The sequence below is a fragment of the Phyllopteryx taeniolatus genome, chromosome 20 (genome assembly GCF_024500385.1).
Source record: "Phyllopteryx taeniolatus isolate TA_2022b chromosome 20, UOR_Ptae_1.2, whole genome shotgun sequence".
NCBI classification, from domain to species: domain Eukaryota; kingdom Metazoa; phylum Chordata; class Actinopteri; order Syngnathiformes; family Syngnathidae; genus Phyllopteryx; species Phyllopteryx taeniolatus.
This window is the reverse complement of record NC_084521.1, coordinates 6581162-6593808: the sequence shown is the minus strand read 5'-3', so window position 1 is coordinate 6593808 and position 12647 is coordinate 6581162. Positions and strand designations below refer to the sequence as shown.

At 41.6% G+C, this 12647-nt stretch overlaps 1 protein-coding gene across 1 annotated transcript in view; it reads right to left on the bottom strand.

The window, feature by feature from the left end:
• Positions 1-587: 587 nt before the first annotated feature.
• malrd1 (MAM and LDL receptor class A domain containing 1) overlaps positions 588-12647 on the bottom strand; it is a 30516-nt gene continuing 18456 nt past the window's right edge. The window contains exons 22-33 of the mRNA XM_061757792.1: positions 11225-11353; positions 10981-11142; positions 10188-10345; positions 8961-9162; positions 8148-8426; positions 7955-8080; positions 5545-5611; positions 3896-3990; positions 3731-3827; positions 3605-3665; positions 2579-2659; positions 588-2491 (exon numbers count right to left, since the gene is read on the bottom strand). Of these exons, the coding sequence (XP_061613776.1) occupies positions 2396-2491; positions 2579-2659; positions 3605-3665; positions 3731-3827; positions 3896-3990; positions 5545-5611; positions 7955-8080; positions 8148-8426; positions 8961-9162; positions 10188-10345; positions 10981-11142; positions 11225-11353 (1553 nt within the window). The 3' untranslated portion in view covers positions 588-2395. The remainder of the gene's footprint in view (positions 2492-2578; positions 2660-3604; positions 3666-3730; positions 3828-3895; positions 3991-5544; positions 5612-7954; positions 8081-8147; positions 8427-8960; positions 9163-10187; positions 10346-10980; positions 11143-11224; positions 11354-12647) is intronic.

Here is a 12647-nt window from a genome sequence, read left to right as displayed (position 1 = left end):
CCAACGTGCACTTGAGCTAATTTAGCCGTGAGCACACTTGTACAAGGTCGTCCGCTCAGCATATTTAGATTCATGCTAACAGAGATGTCACTCACCGAAGTGAATTTATTTTTTGACACCATCGTTTGTCCTGTTGGTCCTGTTTTCATCCAATTACTATGCAACCTTTCTGCTAATTTAGTCGGAAATCTTACAGAAACTCGAGTGTTACTATTATATTGCAATGGTCGCCATAGGTTACAATTAAAACATTTGCCCAAAAATATTTTTTTGTGGGTTACAATAAAGGCACATTTAGTTTTTACGCGTTTTTCAAAATAAATGTTACAAAAATTACAAATATGATAAAAGTAAAATTACAACTTCTAAAATAGATATGCCATAAAATAATGTCCTATTTTTTAAATAACAATACAATACAACAATAATAATTACAATAATATTTATTAATAATAATGATGATGATATTTATCCATCCAGTTTCTATACCGCTTATCTATATTAGTAATTATAATAATAAGGCTCACGCGCTTTCAAATAAAAAGATATGTCCGGATAAAGGTGTTGTATTTCAAATGGTCCAAACCAAGAATTTACCTTGTTTAATAAAATTAAAAGGTAAAGATAAAATGTAAAGTGAAAAAACAAACAAATAATAACAAATAGTAAACCAAAAATACATCTTTAAGTTTTCAACTAAATAAAGTGAGTTACTCATTTATTGTAGCGATAACTTGCAAAGTAAATCTTCCAGCAGACAGTTGAGAAAGGTATTATATTTGGTCTAATTGGTTGGACAAGGGACATAAACCTTCCCCCATGGGAGTGAGCTGAGCCTACCAACAACACAAAAACAACATCCACAAAGACCTTGTGCTAGCTCTACATGCCATTCAATGGCGTGAATACCGAAGCTACCAGAGACGCACAAAAACAAACCAAAAACAATAATGGCCTCATAATCTCTACCCGTGTGTGTGCAAGCTTGGCATAAAGGTGCATAAAGTGCTTTTGTTTTGACCACAGGCCGTCGGTTCGAATGTCACTGGGTTGATGCAAACGAGCACTGAGCTGAGTTTGTCTTTTTTGGGGGAATGGGAATTTTTGTCCACTTGTTGCTAATCTATCACCCTGCATTTGTTACAGATTGTTAGTTTATCTCTATACGTATTTTAACTTTGGCCCTAAAAAAATTTTTTTAAATGAAATTCGAACAACGCTAACAGCTAGCATGCTAACATACAGCAAGCTAACAACCAGTGTGGACCAATAATGTTCATTCAGGAACATCTTGTGCCTCAATGGGGCTATATCGGCTAGGACCATTGAGATAGGGAGGATGCTAACACTCGTCGTGCTAACATATAGCAAGACAACAACGGGTCAGAAATTATCACATTGTATGGATTTTACATCATACCCTGTAGTGCACTACTATTTCAAATGAGAATTGATAATGCTAACATGATAACTGTTGGTATGCTAACATGTAGCAAGATAGCAATCTGGCTGCAAAGGTGCTAACACAGATTGATGAGGGTTTTAAATCATGCACTGTAGTAGGTGGTATTTTAGAAGAAGATTGATCATATGCTAACGTGCTAATAGTTGGCATGCTAACGTAACGCTAGATAGCAACCTGAGGTCAGAACTCTCTTATACACATTGTATTGTATATAAGTATTTTATATCTTGTATGTGGGGAGTTTTAAAAAATAAAAAGCCAACAGGCTAACAGTCTGTATACTAACATATAGAAAAATATCAACCAGAGGAGAGAAAGTGCAAAGGTGCATTGATAAGGATTTGACATCCTGCTAAGTAGCTGGGTAGTATTTCAAATGAGAATAGAGAAAATGCTAACATCCTAGAAAATCTGAATCAAAACAAAGTAACGATGTAAATTTAATACATTTACAAATAGAATGACAGACTGTTGAAATCCCATCTGCTCGTGTGGAAAGCATGTGTGATGCTACATTATTATAACAACGTAACAATTAGCAAGTAAACACGGGCTGAACTGAATTGACAGCGTAGTATCGCAAGGTTTTCATTAGCCTATGATTGCGTTCTGTAATATTCTGCCTAGCAACAATTGATATCGATCAACCTCTACTTGTCGTAATTCAAAATGACTAAAAATGAATATTTTTCATTGGCCAATGGGGCAGCTATGATCGAGCCCTGGGAATTCTGCCTTGCAACAAGTGACCAGGAAAAAATATCTGATCTGACTACGTTGATATACTTTACTGTACCTAATTTTGGTTACATCACTCCATGTACGTATCTGTTCACTTTCCCAGAGGAAAAAAAGTCAAGCTACAGTATGTTCACATACCAATCCACAGCAGGCGTCCATATGGCATATACACAGTTCATCTTTTTTATCTTATGCCTCAGAGCTCCTGCATTCATCGGGCTGCAGATGATCATGATTGTACACCGGATTGGCAAAGGACAGTCTGGCGTCCCTCCGGGACGAGTTCTGCCGGGTGAGGAAAACGAAGAGTCTATTGACATCTGCCAATTAGAAAAAATTACCCCAGAAAAAGGGGGGGGGGGGACGCCTCACCTCCGCCTCCATCCTCCAAGGGTACACGCTGATTGTGAGACCCCCGGCGTCGTTCCTGCGTCTGGTTGCACGGCGGCGAAACTGAAATCATGCGTGAACAAAAAGAAAAAAAGGATTTAAGTGTTGATGAGGACTTTATGGGGGAGCGTTCAAATCAAATGTCTCAAATTAAATCTAACGTAATGGCCCATGGGAAAAAAAATCATTGTTGTCATCGTACACACTTTCTATTTATGGACATTTAATGAGATCCAATGAGAGAGCTATATAAAAAAAAGGTATGATCATTTCTGTGTAGAAATGCGCTGCATCATATTGATATTATTTTGGCAACCTTATTTAGCTACATGAGACAGGGCATATTAGAAACAACTATTATTATAATAACAAAAATAAAAAGAACAAATGATTTAAAATGGTGACGATAAAAACAAATAAAAATCAAATCTAAAACTATAGTCAGTTATATTCAAAATGAAATGTAAAAAATAGTCAAGATACATAGAAAAATATAATTAATGTAAAACAAATTAAAAAATAATCAATTCAAAATGCATTGAATTCATAGAAAATGATAAAAGATTAGCATGTAAAATAAAATAAATTGAATGTAAATGAATTTAGAATTCCATTAAAAATATGCAATTGTTAATAAAACTAAAGAAAAATGTAAAGATTTTTTTTTGTTATCTATAAAAGCTGCAGTTAAGGAGCTAAGCTTAGCCTGGGTTGTTAGCGGAAGAAGTTAACAAGAGTCTTTGCCACGTGTATGTACATGCACAATTGTGGTGAATTTTTTTCAAAATCAAATGATCTCTAAGTCATTTATTTATAAGGGTAATATAGAATGAGTGTGAAATTATCGTATATTTTGTGGTATGTGTACAGTTTAAACTATAAAGGCTGTTGGACTGTAAACATTGGCAGGGATAACAAATAGCCAGGGATTACTGTATTGCAATTGGTATGAATGTGAACATGTAATGATGCCTCAGAAGAATTGTCTAATGATGGATCGGACGTCACCTCTGACTTCCAGTCAAAGGTGGGGTGATCCATCATCCCGTAGATCGTCGGGCTGCGCTTCCTGCGGAGGAGGAAGCAAAAAATGAGCTCACCATCATTATCAGCATTATCGGCGATACAACTCACGTCGCGTGGCATCGTTTACTGCACAGAGCCAGGACGCAGACGGCCACGCCAGCAACCAGCAGCAGCATTCCGAGGGCAATGCCGGTATATACCGCGTCTGAGAGAGATTTGTTATCTATTAATTGGTCTGTGTAGATGTGGTGGTGGGAAAAGTTCAGATGTTACCCAACGCCGTGTCGCCGAGATCGGGTGGCGTCGGAGAGGAGAGCGGCGGCTTCGTCCTTACATGGCAACGGTTGCCGGTCCAGCCCGGATAACACCTGGATACATGTAAACGCTGTAAGAACCCTGACAAAATGGACATTCTTACGATGCTAATATCTAACATGCTAACATCTAGCATGCTAACAACCAGCGTGGACATGCAATCTGAATTCGGGAACATCTCGTGCCTCAATGGACAGGTGCTATAGTGCTGAAGTCCACTGAGATAGGTAGAATGCTAACTTGCTAACAGTTGCTATGCTAAAATATGACAAAATAAGCAATTCCTCATGTTCCTGACAGTCAGTAGTGGTTGGAATTCCAAAGCTGGACAGAAGCAGAGACAAGCTGCGAAAGATTTTCTTGTGTTTGTGTGTGTAGCGAGAGGGCCCTTCTCCCAAAGAAGGGAGGGCCCTTCTCGTCCAAGTCGACATCTGTTCACTATCAGCTGGCTTTTCCTCGCGCTTCTAATGGGGAACACACATCTCTCAGGGATGTCGTTATCATCCAAAGCAGGGGTGTGGACAAGGGTCCGTCATGTGTGTGGTCATGGCGGCGGGCCTTCGTCCTTGGACAGAGCTGCCCTGTGCTGTCCTGGCAGTCACACTGCTTTGAAAGGGGGTGCACGGCTTAAAAAGTATCCAAAAGGTTTAATTTTTGCCTTTTTTTTTCATGGCATGCGTGGGAAGAGAAGCGGTGCGCCAATTGTCTCGGGATGTTGTGGGGGGGCGGGGGGTGGCTTAAAACCTTGGGGAAATATTGCACAAAAACTATCCAAAATACTTTGTTTTCACTGTTTTTTAAAGGTGTATGGGGTAGACAGGGGTGTACCAACTTAATCGATAAAGACTGCTCTAAAACCTTTTCTGAGGGTGTGTGCAGGGGAGAGGGGGTGCGTCAACTCAGTCAGAAAATGCACCCCGTCAAGATCCCGACAGAGTTGGCACGCCCCATCTCCTCCGCACAGACCCTAAAAAAACTTTCTACCTAACTTTTTAAACCATGCACCCTTTTACCCTGCCATAGTTGGCGCACCCACTGTACCCTTCACACTCCCTTAAAAAACATAAAAACAAAGCCGTTTGCATACTTTTAGAGTCTTACCCTAACTTTTTAGCCCATGCGCTCCCTTTAATCCCCACGGAGTTGTCGCACCCTATCTACCTCGTTTGCACACTTAAAAAAAGCCAAAACAAAGCATTTTGGATACTTTAGAGTAGTCTTTTCCAAACCATTTTAAGCCATGTAGCCCCTTAATTATTCAGATGGAGTTGAAGCAACCTCTCACACCCACACACCCTCAAAATAAATAAATAAATAAATAAATAAATAAAAGAAGTCAGAGATGTTTAGAGAGCCAACCAGACGGATGCATCCTGTTTAAATATTGACCAGGAGGAGCCATCAATAATTCCGTGGAGACACCATTGTGATAAATAAAGGCAAGAAGATGCTCACCCTGGCAGCGAAAGAGAGCCAGGAGAATTTACAGGTTCCAACATGCTTCACGGAGCGAGACAGATAGAATTTTTATGTCCGACGTCTCACAATGCAAGATAACGGGAGTTGCGGAGTGTGTGTGCGTGTGAATGTGTATGTGTGCAGCTTACATGCAAACAGGTCCGTGCTCCGCCACGTGGCATGAGCCTCGACCCAGGCAGTACACGGGAGGGCAGTCTGCATGTTAAAAAGCAAAAAAAAAATAGAAATTTTCAAGTGAGAGTGACAAGCTGGTAATATTAATAATTCACATGTTTATATTATTACCATGTGGCAAGTCCATCTCACTAAAATTAGATTTTTTCCCCTCACCTCTTCAATAATAATATGCAGTGGGTACGTAGGTTGGCGTTGCCACGGAAACAGAAGTACGTGTTGCATTAGCATGTATATTAAAAAGTCACATTCACCCATTAATTTTTCTCATATTGAAAACATCGTTATGGAAAACAGGTCTCTTGCATCGTGTTTAAAACAGCAGTAAGGAACATGCTTTGTTTTTGTTTGTTTTTTATTAAAACCCCAGGGCAACCACTAAAATTGCAAAAATGACTTTATAATAGACAGCGAATCCATGAGTGTTAAATGAGAAACAGCAACCTGTGCAGGCCCAATAAGTATGTTGGGGCTGGGCGATATGGCTTATCGCAATTTTTTTTCCACCCATAGCTTTTCAAAAAAGCAAATGACAATTATGTTATTCAAAACAGGTTTCATTCTTTTCTCCTTTTGGGATTGGCTTTACTTCTCCTGATACCCAACAAGCTTTAAAACTGAAGTTTTTTTTTCATTTTTATCATGGAATTGGGAGTGTGGGGACACTTAGAAATGTCTTCTTTTTTCAGTTACAATAGCATTACGTTAATCACAAATACAGTCAGAATCATCGTTATTGGCCAAGTATCCCGACATTGTTAATATGGTTGAAAAAAAAAAAAAGAAAATGTTCAGCCCGATTGACGCTATGATCACCTTCCACCGGGCTCCTTGTCATACAGACAACAATGTGAAAATGACTCCGCTCATGCTGTCTGTTTCTTAGTTGGAATTAAAACGTTGACATGTATGACGACACTGACTGTGCTTTTGTAAACTAGCTCCTCTGTGTTCACAGCTACATGTATGCTATTTGAAGCCGCACAAAAATCAATAAAAAAAAACATCTTGACCAATTAACTCAAATTTATCAATAAAATCAATTCATCGCCCAGACATAGTACTAGTTAAGCTAACCAATGCTAAATGTAAAATTCTGACCGAATTGATCCAGCGTCAAATCGTTTTAGTCTCTGAACACTTAGAACCGACGCCAGGGCTAACACAACTCGAGAGGCGTCCTGGCTGTTCCACAATATTATATTAATGAAGTGATCCGGGATCGCCATGGCAACAATTGAGATGCCGGTGTAGCTATCGCAATCATGCAAATGCACCCAGTTATTTTTAAGGTCAAATTGGCACATAGTGACGCAGTTAATGGGAACTTTGGTCTGTAGAAGGGAGGATATTGATTTTAAACTTCCATTTCAGATGTCATAGCGGCAGGTAGAGACTGGAAAAGGGGAAAATGTTGGAATCTGGCGGAAAGCTGCCAGATTTTGACAAGCAAACACGAGATACGCTCACTAACAAGCACCCTGCAGAGATACAGTGCAAGGCTCTGTTTGGCAAAGTTTCACTCAAAGACGTCAAGAGAAAAAAAAAAGTACGCATTAAGCTACTTTAAGACATTTTTTTAAATTTTAAAAGGGACATATTAAGGAAAATGTACTTTTGAATGGCTTTATGCAAATAGTCTCCAGAGTCAGCACAAAATTCAAATAGAGAATAAATATTTAGGAAAATATTTACATTTCACATTCAAATGTCCCTTATAGCCCTTCTGTTCAAATAAATATACCAGTCTTTTACACGATTTTTAAATTCATTTTTCATTTTGCAGGCCACTATCTTCATTAACCAATTCAGAATGATTTAATACTCTTGCTTTCATAAGCCTTTAATTCATTCATACAGTATATGAAATCAATTTTCCCCGTTCAAATGAAATGCCATTAATATGTTTCAGCCCTAAAAAAAAACCCACAATTGTTTGCTACGTTTTGAATAAAGAAAAATACCTCTGTATTGTATGTTAGTAAAATAAACGATAAACACAGAGATAATGTAAAGAAATTAACTGGTTTCATAAAGTGTCATTAAGGCATGTGACAGACGCACGCACACACACACAGTGTAGTACATTTTTGTGTCGATGGGCTTTTAAGTTGCACAGCATAGTGAATGACATCAGGAGCTTGGAGTCAGTTAGCTTTGTGGGAGTGAGTGTCTGCTCCATGCTCCTTTCAAGTGGTTTCATTTTGTATTTGTGTGTCTCACTGTTGAAAGTGCATTGGCGACTGTTGCTCTCCTTTTCCCCCCACTTTACTCCCTCGGTGACCAAGTCGAATAAGCAATGGAAAAACATATTATGGAAAATAAATGGATGTCCCAATCTGTGGAAGGTGTGCGTTACATTACCGTCACAACTGGACTCATCCGAGACGAAAGGCAGGCAATCGTCAAAGCGGTCGCAGCGCTTTTGAAGAGGAACGCAAGTGGACAAAGTGTCGCACAGTAGTTCTCCCAGCTCGCATTGCAGCAGTGCTGGAGAGACAAAAAAATGGCGTCACAATTTATCAAATGATGATACATGTTCATTAGTGACACTTACGGCAGCCGTGTTCATCCTCGCCATGGGGACAGTCGTGGACGCCATCACAGCGCAGTAAAGCCGGGACGCAGACGTTGTCGGAACAGCGGTAGCGGCCCGCGGGGCAGCCGCCCTGCGGGGGGAGGGTGCCCGGAATGGCCGTGGGGCAACGCTCTTCGTCGGACTGGTCGAAGCAGTCGAACTCGCCGTCGCACTGCCAGCTCCCAGGGATGCACTGGAAGGAGTAGACGCACTGGAAGTGGTCCGAGCTGCAGGTGACAGGCTGTGGAGTCACCAGTCCTGCAGTAGACGTGTGGGAGGGTTAGACTAGGCTTGGTAGCTAGGTAGATAAGAAGGAAAGAAGTTAGCTCAGTAGCTAGCTAGCTAGGTTTAGGTATATTAATTAGGAAGTTAATAAAGTAGGTAGGTAGATACTATAGGTATGTAGGAAGAATAATTAAGGACATTAGTGAGGTTTCTAGGTAGGTACAGTAGGTGGACAGGTAGGCAGCTAGGTAGGTAGATAGGGACATTTAGCTGGATTAACTAAGGAAGTTAATGAGATATGTATGCAGGAAAACAGGTAGGTCGGTAGTCTAATTAAGGTTGTCAATTAGAAAGATTATTGAGAGATCAGTAGGTAGGTAGATAGCTCGGTCAAGCTGTTGGTCGGTCCTTCCATGGATTAATTAAGATAGTTAATGAGCAATATTATTGAAATAGATAGGTGGTAGATCCAGGCAGGAAGTCTTTGAGATACGCAAGTAATTTAATGAGAATGGTTGGTCGGTTGGCCGAAAACCAGCAACGCAAATCACGAGGAAAAGCCTTCACCTCCTACAACGCACTCTGCTGTGTACGTGATGTCATCCAGGGCCACGTCGGTCCACATGTCTCCGCCCACCTCCGCCTGGAAGCTCACTCGAAAAGGCCTCGGGTTGGACAGGATGACACTGGCGTACGTCCACCCCTTAGCTTGGTTTCCGGCCACGGCCCACATTTGCAGCGGGGTGCCGCTCGGTCCGACCGTGAACACCTAAAACGCAGAATTAATGCAATGTTTTGACCCAAAACTACAACCACACTCCCCCAAAAATTACAAGCATAAAAGGTGTAGAAGATACTGCACATATTGTAATGTCTGTGTGTTAGATATGGGCCTTTTAGAGGCGGTGTCTGGTACACTGGCAAATATGGGTGAGTCTGGGCGTGAGCTGTGGCTGACAGCAGATTTTTCTTTTGGGGGGGGGGGTTTGTTTTTACTGCTCTTAAGGTCGGCACGGTGGCCGACTGGTTAGCATATCTACCTCACAGTTCTGAGGACTGGATGGAGTTCAATCCCTGGCCCCGCCTGTGTGGAGTTTGCATGTTCTCCCCGTGCCTGCGTGGGTTTTCTCCGGGCACTCCGGTTTCCTCCCACATCCCCAAAACATGCATGAATTGGAGACTCTAAATTGCCCGTAGGTGTGAATGTGTGCGCGAATGGTTGTTTGTTTCTATGTGCCCTGCGATTGGCTGACGACCAGTTCAGGGTGTACCCCGCCTCTCGCCCAAAGATAGCTGGGATAGGCTCCAGCACGCCCGCGACCCTTGTGAGGATAAAGCGGTACAGAAAATGGATGGATGGATGCTCTTAAGGTGGCTAATAAGTGCATTGGCAACTGTGGCTCTCCTTTCCCACATACAAGGGCTTTATGGCGACTAAGTACAATGGAATCATCACTTCCGAGTTTTATTCATTCCATGACCAAGCTCGTAACTCAGTTTACATCAATGTCTCCCATTGAAATGAATTGAAATGCCATTAATTAATAATTAATTAATTAACACTATCTTAGAAGTGTCACTCAAAATCTGGATTTTTCTTTTTGTTTATTATTTGACATCAGTCCCAAAGACACCTAAAAAAAGACCTGAATAGACGGAAACGATGATGCTTTGATGAATTACTTCCCGCCACTGTCTTTCATTCCTCCCTGCAGGTACGGGTTGATTTTTAAAAACGGAGTCTTCCGCTCCAAAGTGACAGCAAAACGGAATTATTTATGGAACTGTAGCCACCTTCAGCGTTCCCATTCTGTCCGAGCCGTGCATGTAGAACCAGAAGCGCAGGTGACACAGGCCCACGCTGGCTGGAAAGGCACTAATGGTGGTCACCCTGGCAACGTCACCCTCTCGCTGAGCGGCTGAGTGGATGGACAGGAAGTTCCCCCCGCCACCTTTGGGAGAGAAATGCAGCACGGTACGGATAACAGTTAGGAAAGCGGAATCTAAACAATCTGTTCTAAAATGTTAAGGTCGATAGATAAGCACTGCAGGTAGGTTGGTAGGTTAATTAAAGAAGTTATTAAGGTAGGTAGGAAGGTAGTTAGGGAGCTAGCTCGGTAGGTAGGTTAATTAATGAAGTCAATGATGTAGCTGCAGGTAAGATTGGTAGTTTAGAAGACCTTTTTGACACAATTTTTAAAGATACTGATGTTCTTCATTTTAGAATATCACATTTAAAACTGACAAAGACTGACTGCCGAATAACTCCATTTGTATGGATGCTCGTCTCTAAGTAGTCACAGTTAGTGTGTGTGATTGTTTACGTGTCACCTCTCTGTGACCTCTCTAATGCTGAGAACTTTATTGATCCTGTGACAGCATCAATCAAGGACACATTAACTCAATAAATTCAACTGACCAATCAGAGGGTGGATGTGAAGTCACGCACAAAGGCAGTCGACAGGGGGATTGTGTGTATTTAATTAGTTTGCACATTGGCAGAAGCTTAAAATGGAAATATTTCTCAGTATTTATAGCACAGTTTGTTCAGTGCTGAAATTAGAGCCGCACTCGAGGGCCCGCCAACCTGGACTGTGGTCAGATGGCGGTCCGGCTCCTGCTGTTTCGCTGCTACGCTTGATCCTCCAATCAAAGTCGTCGTCGGTGTCCTGAGCGAGCTGGCACCTCTCCTCCCATTGGCCGTCGTCCATGTCGAAACTACACGCTCCCGGCATGTCGGCCACGGCGCCTTAAAGTTTGGGTAAAAGTATCAAATGGACTCACTTGCAAATTAGAAGGAGCCAAATGAAACTTCCGTCGCGACCGCTCACCACACTCGGACTCGTCCGATTGGTTGACGCAGTCGGGCTTGCCGTCGCACACCAGGTGGGACTCGATGCAGTGGCTGCTGTCGCACACAAAGTCTGTGACCGCGGGGCAGCTCATTGGCTCGGAAGCACCTGGTAGGAAGTGTCGTGGTGGCAAATGTTACAAAAAAGCGAAAATCAAGTTGAGTACAATGAACCCCCCATATATTCGCATGTCTATGAACTTATTCCAATTGGAGTTTTATGTTCTATCCTTAGGGATTTCCAGCTTGAGAGCGACAAAATATGCCTGTATTTTTAATCTAAATTGTTTATTGTTGTTATTTGAAAAACTGCATTCAACTTCAAACACTGTAGGTTGACTCTATACTGTCATGCGCTGCTGACCTCTTGGCCCGGTCACCCTTGTGAAAGAGGGCCTGATCTCATTGGGTTTATCTGATTAAATAAAGGTGAAATAAAAAAGGAAATAATGTTGCAACTGATCGCTGACTAAAATGTTATTTGTACTGTGTTTTACAATAATTCACATGTTCACTGTCATGATCTGTGTTTTTGTTGCTTGGATTATATTTAGTTTTGTATAATGTTATGTTTTCTTTTCTTTTGTTCCATGTTCATGTCTCGTCTTGCTCATTCTGTTTTCGTTTCCACCTGTTCTCGTCAGCCTTGTCCCCTGATGTCTACCAATCAGCTCCCTCCAGCCACTTGTGTCGAGTCCAGGTGTTCCTCGCTGTCTCGTCAATTTGTTTGTATTTGCTTTCAGTCTGTTTTAGCGCATTATCGCTGCAAGTCATGTTTCCTGTGTCATGGGTTATGGGCATGTTATGTTTTTGGTTGTAGTGGGCTTACATGTAGTGTTACTTTAAATTTCGATTTTTGGAATTTGATAATTTAGTATTGGCTTCCATAATCCTTGTATACCTTTTTTTGGTTTTAAAAATGAATCCTTTTTTGAGACTCTTGCGGTATTGCCTTGTTTCCCTGCATTTGGGTAAAAGACCTCTTGCCTGCAACACCACAAAACCCTGCAAACTCTGACATTCACTGTGTTTTTGTTTGTGTGGTTAAGTACTTTCTTATTGGAAGAAACTATAAAATCCAGAAATCATGGCTGAGTATCCATGTAGCCACCATGCACACATGACACTAAGGTGCTTTTGAACCTCCATCTACCCCCCCAAAAGAATGAATTTTCTGCACTGGAGGTAAAACACATCTGTTCATCATTACTAAAACAAAGCCTTCCCGGGTTCCGCACGGAAGGATGCGAGCGGTGGACAAAAGCCGACAAAAGCCGGTCGATGGAGCTCGGAGCATCTTTCCGCTCTCTGCACCTCATTTAAAATGGGGAGGAAGGCGACGTTTTAACAGGCAGCATATGTGAGCATCAGAGGAGGGAGGGCTTGAGGAAGTAAGGGTGGTA